Source organism: Rhagoletis pomonella, unplaced genomic scaffold, assembly GCF_013731165.1.
Source record: "Rhagoletis pomonella isolate Grant_MI unplaced genomic scaffold, Rhpom_1.0 Rhpom_scaffold_00007, whole genome shotgun sequence".
Classification (NCBI taxonomy): Eukaryota; Metazoa; Arthropoda; class Insecta; order Diptera; family Tephritidae; genus Rhagoletis; species Rhagoletis pomonella.
The window spans coordinates 50,764,957-50,777,994 of NW_023458561.1; the positions used below are offsets into that span (position 1 = coordinate 50,764,957).

The 13,038-nt window shown below is 35.5% G+C and overlaps 1 protein-coding gene across 2 annotated transcripts; it reads left to right on the forward strand.

Moving 5' to 3' along the window:
* The first annotated feature begins 204 nt into the window (after positions 1-204).
* LOC118743016 (troponin C-akin-1 protein) lies at positions 205-10,001 on the forward strand. 2 transcript variants are annotated; one of them, XM_036475482.1, is made up of 4 exons: positions 205-408; positions 8,958-9,277; positions 9,350-9,542; positions 9,607-10,001. In XM_036475482.1, exons 1-3 carry the CDS (start codon positions 394-396, stop codon positions 9,513-9,515), a joined length of 501 nt encoding a protein of 166 aa, XP_036331375.1. In that variant the 5' UTR covers positions 205-393; the 3' UTR covers positions 9,516-9,542; positions 9,607-10,001. The 2 variants fall into 2 exon arrangements, with proteins under 2 accessions (XP_036331375.1, XP_036331374.1); XM_036475481.1 differs by having other exon boundaries at positions 9,350-9,975.
* Positions 10,002-13,038: the final 3,037 nt, after the last annotated feature.

Here is a 13,038-nt window from a genome sequence, read left to right on the forward strand (position 1 = left end):
TTGCTTAGGTACATATGTATGTATGTATAAACATATACATACGTATATATGCATGTATAAATGTCTGTGCTAAGTTGTTGCGTTTCTCCACCACCTTCCATTTATTTTCGACGACGACAACCACTGTGGACGATGATTGCCAACCAGCAACGACTCCTGCAGCCACTACGCGCGGTTCTGAAATTCAGTTGAAGTTTTGCTCTCCAACCATACACATCGTCTGTTAATTAATATCTCCAGTGGAGCTGAATAAAAGATTTATTTCAAAAAATATATATTGTGGAAAAGGCAGCGCTGTACTTAAGGGTTAAGAGCCAAACACTTCGCCGCAGTATTATTAAGCAGTTTTTTTGCTGAATTTATAATTTTATTTTGCGTGTGACAGCAACAACAATGACCAACATCAGGGTAAGCGAACTAAGTGCATTGAATTAAAAAAAACTTGAATAAATACGCGGCGCATATGTATGTATGTACATAGAAAGCTACGGAAATTTTTAGATTTTTTTGCAATATATATATTAATTTAAATTTGGTTGTAGGTTGTAACAAGAATTACATCTAAGTATATCTACTTAAAAATAAGTGCGGTTAAGACAAATCTGTGTAGCCCAGTGATTTTTTTTATATATTTTTTTGTTGGTATCACACTTTTCGTGATGACGTCGAGACGTGCCTCCTGTATTTTAAACACACACACACACACACACAAGCGGGTAATGCAAAGTGGAGCATGATGGGCACTAGTCAACATTTTCTCTACACTCTCAGCGTGTCTGACAAAAGTAAATGTAGGGATTTTACATTCCGCATATGTATGCATGTATTTACATATATACTTTATCATTGCAATGCATATATGTACATATATATATGAGTGCTTTGCTTTTCCGGACAGACACAAAAACCGCATGGAGCTGTGTAAGGTGTTATATAATCGGCTAATAAAGAAGACTGCTGCAAGTGATAAAAAATAAGAGTTGAAAGCTGACAGAATTGTTGAAAAACGTGTATTTTGTGCTTTCGAGATTTCTGTTTTATTCACTCACTTAACATTTTTTTTTTTTATTCGTAGCAATGCAGAAAATGTGCAGTTGTTTTTGCCATACAGCGAAAGATGATATGCAGCTGCCCTTTATAATGGACTGGAATATTCGTTTATTGCTTTTAATATCATGAAATTGTTACTCATTCAAGTTGAAATTTGCAAATTTTTAATTAGACTTCTTAGTTTTCTCTTTATAGATTTCTTGAAACGTTGCTACCCCTTTTAGGCGTATATACATACATACATACATACATATACTATGTATGTATATGTGACCAATTTCATGCAGCACGCACCTAATTCGCTTCATTGAAAATTATTAAATGGCATAAAATTGTTGCAATTAACTTGACTGATGTTGCAAAATGTCGTCTACATGCAAGTGCATAGCACGTAGTATGCTTGTATGAATTGGGGTAGTCACGATTCCTGAATTGGCGCTCAAGTCAAAATATATAGTATAGTATATTTTTGACATAAAATGCATGTTTTATTTGCGTTAAAAATTAATTTAAAAGCAATATTAACAAAAATGTAACGATGGAGATTTATGTCATGTGACGTAACGTCACGTGTGTGCTATACAAAGATCTAAACAAAGGAAAAGAAAACAAATGTTTTTCCTTGTTTGTATCTCATTGAAACGTACGACTGTCACGTATATAACGTATGGAAACACCCATATATAGCAACAAAATTAGACAATCATGCTATTTATGCTATCCATGCACCATGCTAGACAGTATGTACCGGATCGTGAATATCCCTAGTGTGTATTTGTATATATGTTCGAACACTTAAGCACAGGCTGTTCTTATCACTGCGTGTCTGTGTAATTGCAACGATTGCCTGACTCGTAAGTATCTACTCGTACGCAGTCTGTCGCATAACAGAATATTTAATGGCTATGTAATTCTAGAACATTATTTAAAATTACTTTTTTCCTTAATGGGAGAATGTGAAATTATGTGAATAATTTTTCATTAGACTCTGCAGCAAAATTTTAAAAAAATTCAAAGCCTTTTCTATCTGCTCATTCAAAAATTAAAAAAAAAAAAAAAAAATTTAAAGTAGTAGAATCCTGCCAACAAGTGCTACTTTGGACTGAGTAAGCAGTTCAGGAGTAAAGTCATCTCTCGACGTACGAAAACCACACTCTATAAGTCACTCATCATGCCCGTGCTGGTATATAGCGCAGAAGCACGGACAATGACAACATCCGATGAGGCGCAAGATTTACGGACGTTGGCGAAGACGAGTACCGCAGACGATGCAACGATGAGCTGTATGAGCTTTACAACGACACGGACATAGTGCAGCGAATTAAAATGCAGCGGCTCCGCTGGCTTGGTCATGTCGTTCGAATAGACACCGACGCTCCAGCTCTGAAAGTATTCAACTCGGAACCCGCTGGTGGTAGCAGAAGAAGAAGAAGGCCCCCACTGAGATGGAAAGACCAGGTGGAGATGGACTTGGCTTCACTTGGCATTTCCAATTGACTTTGCTTTGTTGAACTCGGCCAAAATCGCTTAGGAAGAGAAGAAGAAGAAGTGTCATAATCTAAAAAAATACAAATATTGAGTTAAGTACGTTCCACCGTCACCTCTTCTTCTATGTTGTGTAAAAATTTCATAACTGTATCGATTACCAGTATCTCACTAGAACAAAATATGAATTAATTTTTACTATGGAAGTATATCGACACCTGAGTGGAAGATCGACCTATCTCGGCAGCCAGTTCGAAACGCCCTATCTCAGAAAACTTTTCAAGAACGCCCTATTTCAGAATTGTATTGAAAAAACCTCTATCTCAGAATTTGGTTCGAAAACGCCCTATCCCAAATGAAAATATATTGAAAATGTGCTGAGATAGGGCGTTTTTGAACTGAATTCTGAGATAGGGCATTCTTCAATCAGATTCTGAATTCGGCCAGTTTCTCAATGTCTGGTTAACACTAACTACAGGTTAAACATCGTTATCGACTCCTTGTTATACGTTATGGAGTCGATCACATCGATAACGAAGTTTAACTTGTGGTTAGTGTTATTCAGGCATTGAGAAACTGGCCATAAATGAAGAAGTTTAAAGGCAGGCATCAGGGCAGTTCTTTTGCAATACCAGCGGTAGATCAAAGGCTTGATTTCTGCACCGTATATGGGCAATTGCATTCGCTTATATAACGTGAGTTTTTCAGATCCTTCTGCCTTTGACTTAACAGTTGATTTCAATTCCAAACTTATCCAGGCCTCTTACTGTGTATCGCCTTATCCCAAGAGGTTATCGAAACTGGGATTTTCACTAGTCACTTCTGCCAAAACAAACTACCTTGGTCATGGAGCCAGAAAGTCCGCATCTTCCCAAACTTGATATCTCCCTAAGAATACCTAAACTAAATATGCATACATATGTATAAATATAAAAAATATCTGTTTGTTGTACATATATGTATGTATCTATATTATCTTTATTCATTTTCTTTTTACTGCTGAAAGTTGCTAACGGCTGAATCACTTTCCAGAAAAATGTCTTGGGAACATTATAACAGCATGCCATGCCCTTAAAATCCACGCTATGGGCGAATTTTTGTTCAAAAGGAACTGACAGCGTACGTTAAATTAGCAGCAATGCATTATTTCTTAATTTTCTGTGAAAGTTTCTTAGCATTGCTAAAATATCCCATTGACATGCTGTCCAACGACAAGCCTGCCTTAAAACTGATGAATACACAGACAGCATACCTGCCTGTATAGCGGAGTTATTACCATTTATAGCGTGGAATGCATTACCTGTAAGTGCCATTTAGTACACATGCGCACATCAAAATGCATTCGTTTCTGCATATGTACATATATACATAGGTATATACACTAGGCGACAAATGAAAGTGTACACCTTGTGCTAACATAATATTCACAATTATTTTGATGAAAAATTTGTTGTATTATAATTATTTATGAAAATATAGTTCATTCTATAGTATAAACCATATAGATCAAAGTTTCACAAAAATTCAAAAAAAATTTCATCAAAGTTTTAAAATTCGTATTCTGAATTTCTAAGAGATTGTCGAGTATGCAGTTTTGTAGCCCATTCGATTTTAGTCGGATGATGTGCATGTTTAAACGGACTGCTTCCCTTTTTTGTTACAAGCGTGGGGTGTGCAAGTTTGACGACAACTTCAATTTTTACTTAATACTTGTTTATTTATAAATATACTTTTAAATTTATGAACAACCCTAATTGTACTTCATGCATTTCGTTTACGACTGCAACATTGCAGCTTTGTCGGCTTCATTAAGCTTTTGAGAAACACATCCGATCCATTGAAGACAATGCAAAAATGTTGTTACAAGATAACTGGTTTTCTTGTCACTGATTTTTTATGTTTTTTGTTGCTGGACATCTATGTATGTACAAATACATGCACATATGTAGCACATAAATGCATGGAAATATAGTTACACATACTCGCTTGCCAAAGGATTGGAGGCGCGTCACTTAATACTACTTAAGTAAGCATGCGAAGGCGAAACGAAGGCCCAATTAAAAAAAAAAAAAAAAAAATCAAAACAAGGTAAATACGTTTAAAAATTCATTTGTATGTGCATTATTAAATAATGTGCAAACAGTGGCGGAAGTATAAATACCTTTGATTTTTGGCTTTTTTTTTAAGGTGTTGCTAATTTTCTCCATATAAGAAAAATGCATCACGCCGTCAACAAAAAGAATTGACAAAAATCAACGATAGTTTGTTGCTATGTACTTCAAACTTGCACTTAATTAGTCTACAAAACATTTTTTCTAAAAATTCTGATTAAGAAGTTTGAACATTTTATGCAATTTTGTTGACGTTTGTCGAATTTTCCTACTTTTATACTAAGTTTGAAATTCGTACTTAAATGTGTTTTCTTAGATAACGAGCTATACTTTCATAAAAAAATAATAATAATTAAATAAGCAAAAGAAAAATTGGAAAAACTTGTTAAAATGTCGTGTCCCTATTTATATTTTCGCCACCGTACGTGTGAGAGTACATACCCTGTCGGAAATTTCGGAGTCGACTACAAAAATAGCTACATTTTGGCCCATTTATAATGACTATTTTTAACTGCTTCAACCATAAAACTGTGTGTAAATTTTTTTTCACAAAAATTACTAAATTTTCATTATGTGTCATTGTGTTTCTTTCTGTTCTTTAGTTGCATGCTCCTACAATCTGATGGAAGCATAAAAATCGACATTACCAAAAGCATTATATTAATGACAACACTTCAAGTCTATTTACAAAAATAACCAGTTTGTAGTTTTCTGAAAACAAAAATAGTGAACCTAAGTACATATAGCGTATTTATAGTTAGTTGAGTTTTCGCTAGAGGGCACATACATAAATATGTATATGTGTAAGTATTTCATTTTCCTAAGGTCTAATAACTGTAAGTATTTTTTTATAGAGCTCCACTTGACACTCGAATAACGAAGTAGTCTGCGCAGAAATCTAAAGCTCGTAGAATTATTTTCTATGGCGCGTGTGTAATCGATATATTCATAAGAGGGTGATTAGATAAAGGTCCAGCCATGACCATAAAACTAACGAAAAAAGTATACAGACCTTAAAATCGATAAGTTTATTTAAAGTCTTCAGAAGTAACTGAATAATTATTAAACGCTAAATGCTTAAGACACCTTACACTTCCCAAATAACTCCTAAACGGCCCCGGGTAGGCGAATTCTTTATTATAAAGCGTTTTGACTTTAGCTGCTTTAAAATTAAAAAAAAATCTTTGCCTGACCTGTGTTCTGAACCTCATCGTCAACACTAAAGAGCCGAAATTCTGACACTCCGGCCACACCAATTCGGTAAAAAAAAAAACGTATACACTTTGTTTTTAAGGTAATATTCTTATTTCTGAACGTTTTTTATTCGAATATGGATCAAAAATGGATTAAATTTACTTAAGAACTACAATAGAACACTTTTTCCACTTCATTTTATTTAATAAAAACAAGAAAACGAAACGAAGCAATCCAGTGCAATACATGTAACATGCATTTTTTTTTTTTTTGAATATATGGTTGTATTAAATTAAAAAAGCGGTTAACACAGTTCTACTTTATTCAAACAAAATACAACTAAATAGATGTTTTCCTGTGATCAAATCAAAACAAATCCAAAGTTATGCGATAACATACATCAAAAAAAAAACAATAAAAAATAAAAAAAATTTCCGACGAATTTATAACCTTCATCCTTTTTGTGAAGTCGGTTAAAAATGCAAACCACCTTCAAAAAAAAAAATCCTCAAAAATCAATGCCATTTTTGACTAACTCTGAGCTTCCATTTTTTATACTAGAATATAATTGGCTACAAAATTGCATCCTCAAGAAAATTCGAAAAAATTTAATTAACAATTTGAAAATTTGCATTAAAATTTATTGAATTTTCGCGAGTATTGCACAAAGTTTAGAAATTATGTTTTTGTGTTTTTTGTTGTAGAATGAATCATATTTTTATAAAAAAAATTGCGGAAAAATATTGGAATGGAAACCTGTGCAAAATACGCTGTGCCAATACTTTTTTCCGTCAGTGTACATATTTCTGCATAGTCATTTAAAAATGGATTAGCGTTTCTTTTGAAGACCTTATATTATTTTTATTTGACAAATAATTTACTTGTCATTCACAAAGAGCAGTTACATAGATATATATGTATATGCAAGGCAATTATTGATAAGATGCATTACATTCATTATCTTCTAAAAATGTGCGGCTCGTCATAATTAGCCGCAATTTTGATTACCCGCTTACTTGAATATACCTAAATAAGTACATTCATACTATTTATATACAATGCATGACACTTGACTTTCCATTAAACTCATTGAATTTCGAAATTTTTTTTTTAACTTAGAGCATTAATATTTCATATAAGTATACATGCATATGTACAAATATATGTACTTAGACGTGTATATACATACATATGTGTATATAATTAATCTTTTGCAATACGCGCCGGTCATTGCATTTTATTCAATTTAATTTGAATTTTTTATATTTAGAATGAATAAGCTATTAGACTTAACTATAGAATAGCTTAGACATTTCACAAACAAATACTAAATAAATTTAAATTTGCTAACATACACGCAAATGTATGTATGTGCGTACTTATTTACTTTCCGCTTGTGAACAAACAGCGTCTGGTTAGAATTTTCACGCCAAATGCAATTAGAGATAGTGAAGTGAAAATCAGTATGACAACATTTTATATTTAACTTTAGTTTGACAAGCACACGCCATTTGCATAGGGGCCAATCAGTCAAACCAGCTACTAGGTATATTCAAATTGCACACATTGCGACTATTTTCGAAATATTGCAAAGTGGATGCACTCGTCATTGATTGCATATTCACTAACTACCGTAATGGTGGCGGTGGTCATTTGAGAATTACAACTGCTCGGTATCATCCATCCCTAGAGGCTTATAGGATTATTGGACTTAGAGTAACTGGTCAACTTTCATGGACGGATGGTATTGAAAATGGGCAAAATTTTACAATAACCACGCTTACCACCCATACATATAACTACTGAAGCTTATTCACTTAAAATTGATATTTACCATGATTTTTAAAGGAAAAATAAGGATATTATAAATTTTTTAAAAATGGACGTAGCCGCTTCACCAATTTCTCCCAAACTTGGCACAGTCGCTGACCTTGGTACAACATACCAAACGGCTGAAAATTTTTAAAATTAATAACCACGCCCACTTCATAGATAACGGTAGTTTAGATAAATACGAAATCTTCGATAAATCACATAAAAGCAAAAGTTCAATAAGCGACTGTGAACAGTTGTGAACAGTTTTTCGTCGTTCACTCTTCTAAAACACTTTGTTTGTAGAAGGATGAGCGACGAGAAAGAATTCACACTCGCTTATTTAACGAGAAATCGACATTGAAAATACCATGCATAATTGATAATCGAATAGAAGTCGTTTATCTACTACTAGTCGACACTCGCAATAGGCGTGTAAGATTAAAACTTAAATTAAGATTAGGATTAAGATTCAGAATAAGGTCAATAATAAGATTTAAATTGAGATGAACACTAGGCTTAAGCTTGAAATTGAAATTTCAATTAATATTAAGATTCAGATTAAGATCGAGATTAAGTTTAAGAGTAGGCTTAAGATTAATATTAAGAAGATGAAGACTAAGATTAGGATTAAGATTTAAATTAAGATAAAGAAGAAGATTAAGATTAAGCTTACGCTTGGTCTTATCTATAGCGTCATATTTATATAGTGTCGTTGTTGGCCACTTAAGTGTATTTTTAAGAATTTTTAATTAAAATAAAGTCCATTCTCTAACAAAATCAATATAAACCTAAGTTTTAAACTTTGTAAAATAACTACAAAAAAATGCAAAAAAATTTCACCCAAATTTCAGACTTTTTTTTCAGAAGTGTTAACATCATTTTTAAGTATGTACACAGCTTTATAGCCCATTCAATATTAGTCTGATAACGTGCAAGTCTCAAGTGGCTAAAAATTTTTAAGAAGTTTTTTTTGTCGCATTGGCTTTTATAAAAGGAATAAAATCTATCTCTATATATGAACATGCACAGTTCAGCCAGATATGACCATTTGTTCCCATTTATCTGTATAAATATAACTTGAAATATATATCTTTAAACATTGATAAACATTGTGAAGTCCCGATTGAATGGAGGTAAACAACTAAAGTCTTTTTTTTTTGTACAGAAAAAACACAAAATTTAAGCGATTTTAGTTGCTATACTTATGTACATATATGTACACTAAAAAATTTGCCATCATTACTTATGTATATACATATATGTATTTTTATTAACATACAAATTGTTATTCTCCTTCTTTAGAAAGCAGCCTCTTCTCTACAAAAACTCTTCGTTTGCGGCGCCTTGAAATATGGCCAACCTAGTCATTCCATACTCGCCAATTCCGGCAATGGTTATGCGAAATTCTGGTGTCGCGCCACAACCACGGAGAAACTGCCGCTCGTGATAGCCACACGCTACAATATTCCATTCTTGTTGAACAAGCCCGGTGTTGGTAATTATGTTTTGGGTGAAATTTACGAAGTTGATGATAAGATGCTGAGATCATTGGATAACCTGGAGGATTGTCAGGATGTATTCACACGGGATATGCAGGATATGAATATCGGCGTGGGTGAGGGGTAAGTCGTATGAGTTTAAAAAAAAAGAACTTATAATTTTTAACTTTCTTTTGTTTAAATTATTATTTGCAGCACGGTTCCCTGTTGGGTGTATTTGCTGCAAAAGTATCCTGAAAAGCTGCTATCTCTGCCATATCTCTCCAGCTATGAGAATAGCGCTACTCATCCGTATGTAATGCGCAATCGTCGCACGCACAAGCATCCACCCCAAGAGGATCTCGCCTACACTGCGGCTTAAACACTGTGCCAGGCACATTAAACAACTGTATTTACATACATACATACATACATACATAAGTATATGCTTAAATACGTAGTCTGTTTTTTAGATATTTGGCTAATTGTGTGATTAGCACTTAGTTGCGCTGTGTATGCAGTTTGATAGCATGGAATGTTCTAGCAGTTGCCCAATTTTTTCTTGACCAATGGAGGATATATGTCGAGGCATATGTAGTAACTTATGAAAATTCCAATGTCGATATTAGCTGCACTTTTGTAGTTTTTAAATGTAGCCGTATAAAATTTATATACATAAATATTTTACATACATATAGAAACTTACGAAAACTTAACGTCTGGTCTTCATAACAATGCCTAAATTCTTTTAAAAATGGAGTGTATTGTTAAAAAAAAAAATAAGTGTATTCTGAAACCGTAATTTTAAGTTATATTGCGAATAAAATATTTGATAAAAAATATATGTATTAAAAAAATAACACACAAATGCTGTATGTGTTATATTTATTTATATTAAGGCGATTCCCTTGAACCGAAAAAAAAAACAAGAATACTCTGAATGCTAAAGTATTTTTCATACAACTTTTGTCTGCTTAAACAAAAGTTCGAGGTTTTCGATCCCTTTTCCAGTTTGAGAGAATGCTCTCATTTTTTATTTAAAGAAAATACGCTTAAGCCTTGTGCTCACCAGTGTTCTACCTGGGCCTGAACGACAAAACTTTTAGTTGCAGTATTGCCAACCTCCGAAACTTGCAAATTCATCCTAAAAGATGGAAGCAGCTGCAGAATGGTGAGAGTCACTGCTGGGACACGAGGCCGTCTCGGAGAGGGCTCTTTCCTGGTGGTATGCATTGACGAAGGCTCGTTGCAAGTTCTTCGAACTAAATGCGGGGATCGCCCTCGGGTCCTCGGATAAGGAATGAGAACAGGTAAGAAGTAATTAGTGGTTTTATATCTTCTAGGTATGTACGACAAAATTTTGTATTGCCCTATTATGCATTAGGCATTTGAAACTGCAAGTAATCCTAATTCAGGTACCACGGGTATGCCGCTAGCGTATCTGTGGACTTGGGTGGATTTCCTGGGGTAACGTTCTTCAATTGGGAGGGACAGAAAGAGCGCGCGCAAGCATTGTAGTGCCGCGTTCGGTCGAATGTACAATGTTTAGAGAGTTCTGCTCCCAAGATGTCGTTGCGATACGAATTGGGTACTGTACGGACGGGCAATGCCACAAGGACATCGCAATCTTCGCCATACAGTTCTATAGGGGGCCTCCTTCGAGAGAGATTATGGACATTGTTCAGTACGCCGAGTCAAATGGTATCGGCATAATAGTGGGTTGTGACGCGAACTCACAAAACACTATGTGGGGTAGCAGAAAGTGCAACTTCCGTGGGAACTGCATTCTGTCTTCCGAATTGGTAAGAAACCAACTTTAGTCACCAGCAGAAGGTAAGAAGTGATAGAGCTAACCTTAACCAATGAAGTTGTGGCGGATCATATCAAAAAATGGATGTCCTTAGAAGAGCAATCTCAAATTGAGAAATTTCAGAAAGCAATTGCAAGAGCAGTCACACCTTGCATGTAAAGCATCTTTCGAAAGACGTTTTTTTTTTTATATTCGAAAGGCGAATTGCAGATTTCTAGCGCAGCACGAGCAAGTTGAAATATATTTCCGAAATAGATTTGCGCTCTCTCAATTGCAGTCACATCTTGCAACTTTGATTTCTGAAACTGATTTCCGAAATGTGACAGAAAATCTTTCTGGCTGTTCACACATCGAAATAAAATATCTCTTTCTCAATTTGACAGCGAATTGCGTGGAAAAATTGGAACATTGTCACATCTGACATGCGCTATAGGTTCGTCGAATTTCGGCTAGGAGCTGGCACTTGTCAAGTACCAAAAGGTCGGAATCCTCGAAAGACGGACTCGCAGAAGTTTGGGTTGCTCCTTGAAATGAGAATACCAAATTTCCCCTAAACTCAAAAACATGAAATCAATTAAAGGACTGGTTCGAATATCATAACGTGCAGAAGGAATATAAGAGGCTAATTTGCATGTCATAGTTAAGCTCTTATAAAGATTTATGCAATGATATCACAACATGGGGATGTGGGCTGTGTAAGGTACTTCAAAAGGACCTGACGGTTAGGCTTGATCCCCTCAGAAAATGTGTGTCGCTGCAAGCCACATAAAAAACTCTCTTGGAAACACATTTTACGGGTAGCAGGATAAATCCTGACGCGGGCTGAGACGTGAAGAGCAACCAGACTAAACTGGTACGTAACATCGTGGGTGATGACTGACGAGTCAGTGATATAGTATGTTTCCAAAAATGCTAAAATGTGGGGGAGACAGGCTTATAGGGGCTCTAATAAGAGCTTTTAGGGCATGTCTGCCATTTGGCCACTTTCCCCCTCTTTGGAGAAAAGTCTGGGTAACCTTCATTCCCAAACCAGGCACTGTCGATAAGTTTTGGTGAATAACCCCCTTAGTATTCATCAACACGCTTACCAAAGTGGAGAGTCCAGTGAATCATCTCTACATGACCTTGTAACAAAGACCGAGGTGTGCTGGAAGTAAGGTAATACACAATGGTAGTCTTTGTTGATATTGGGAGGCGCTACTTTTGACTCTATAAGATTGCTGACCGTGGGAGATTAGCTGCTGTCAATCCCTAGTCGTGTTTATGCGCAAAACAAAATCGGAAGGTCCCAACCTTCCAGTGCTTAGGTTCGTAAACCTAAGTCTTAACGTGGATGTGAAATATCTAAGGGTAACTTTAGATACGAAGCTGGCATGAAAAATTCACGTAGACCTGAAGATAAATCGAGCGCTGAAAGTTTTCGGACAGTGTAGGAAGAGCTAGGCTCTGAGACCGGTTAAGATATGTTCGATATTCATGTCTCTAGTCAGGCCAATCGTATGGTGCCGCAGAACAATGGTCAAAGCCACGGTTTCTTTGTTAAATAGGCTACAAAGGAGTGTGTGTATAGTCATTACGGATGCCATGAGTACAACGCCAGGGCCGGCTCTTAATGATTTCTTGAGTTTGTCGCCTGGATTTAGTGATCCAAGAGGAGGCAATGAAAACGATGTGTCGACTGCACTGTTTTGTTCTGTGGCACGACGATCGGAGTTCTGGGCCTCGAAAGTTATTCAGAAGGTTGCCAGAGCAATATCATTTATTTTTTTTCACCTAATGACAAACTGATACCTGGAGTCCCCTTTGGAAGAAAGTACGTCGTTAGATTTACTACAAGGGAACAATGGAGAGGTCCAGACACCCTTTGGGAAGCTCGGTGAAAACTTTCTATACCGACGGCTCAAAAACTGAAAACGGTGCTGGACTGTAACTTCAGATGCCTTATCGCTTTGGGGGAATCGGCAATACGATCTTTCAATCGGAATTCTTTGTAATACAGAAATTTGCAGGCTAGATAATTGGCGACAGGTGGCGCGGACATAATGTCAGGACCTGAAGTGGCAGCCAAAACCTTGGAAAACGCTCGCACCTCTCC

Excerpts from the sequence above, each read along its gene's own strand:
- LOC118743016 (XM_036475482.1), top strand. Across the intron at positions 9,278-9,349 it reads AATATCGGCGTGGGTGAGGG|CACGGTTCCCTGTTGGGTGT; the intron begins GTAAGTCGTATG and ends TATTATTTGCAG.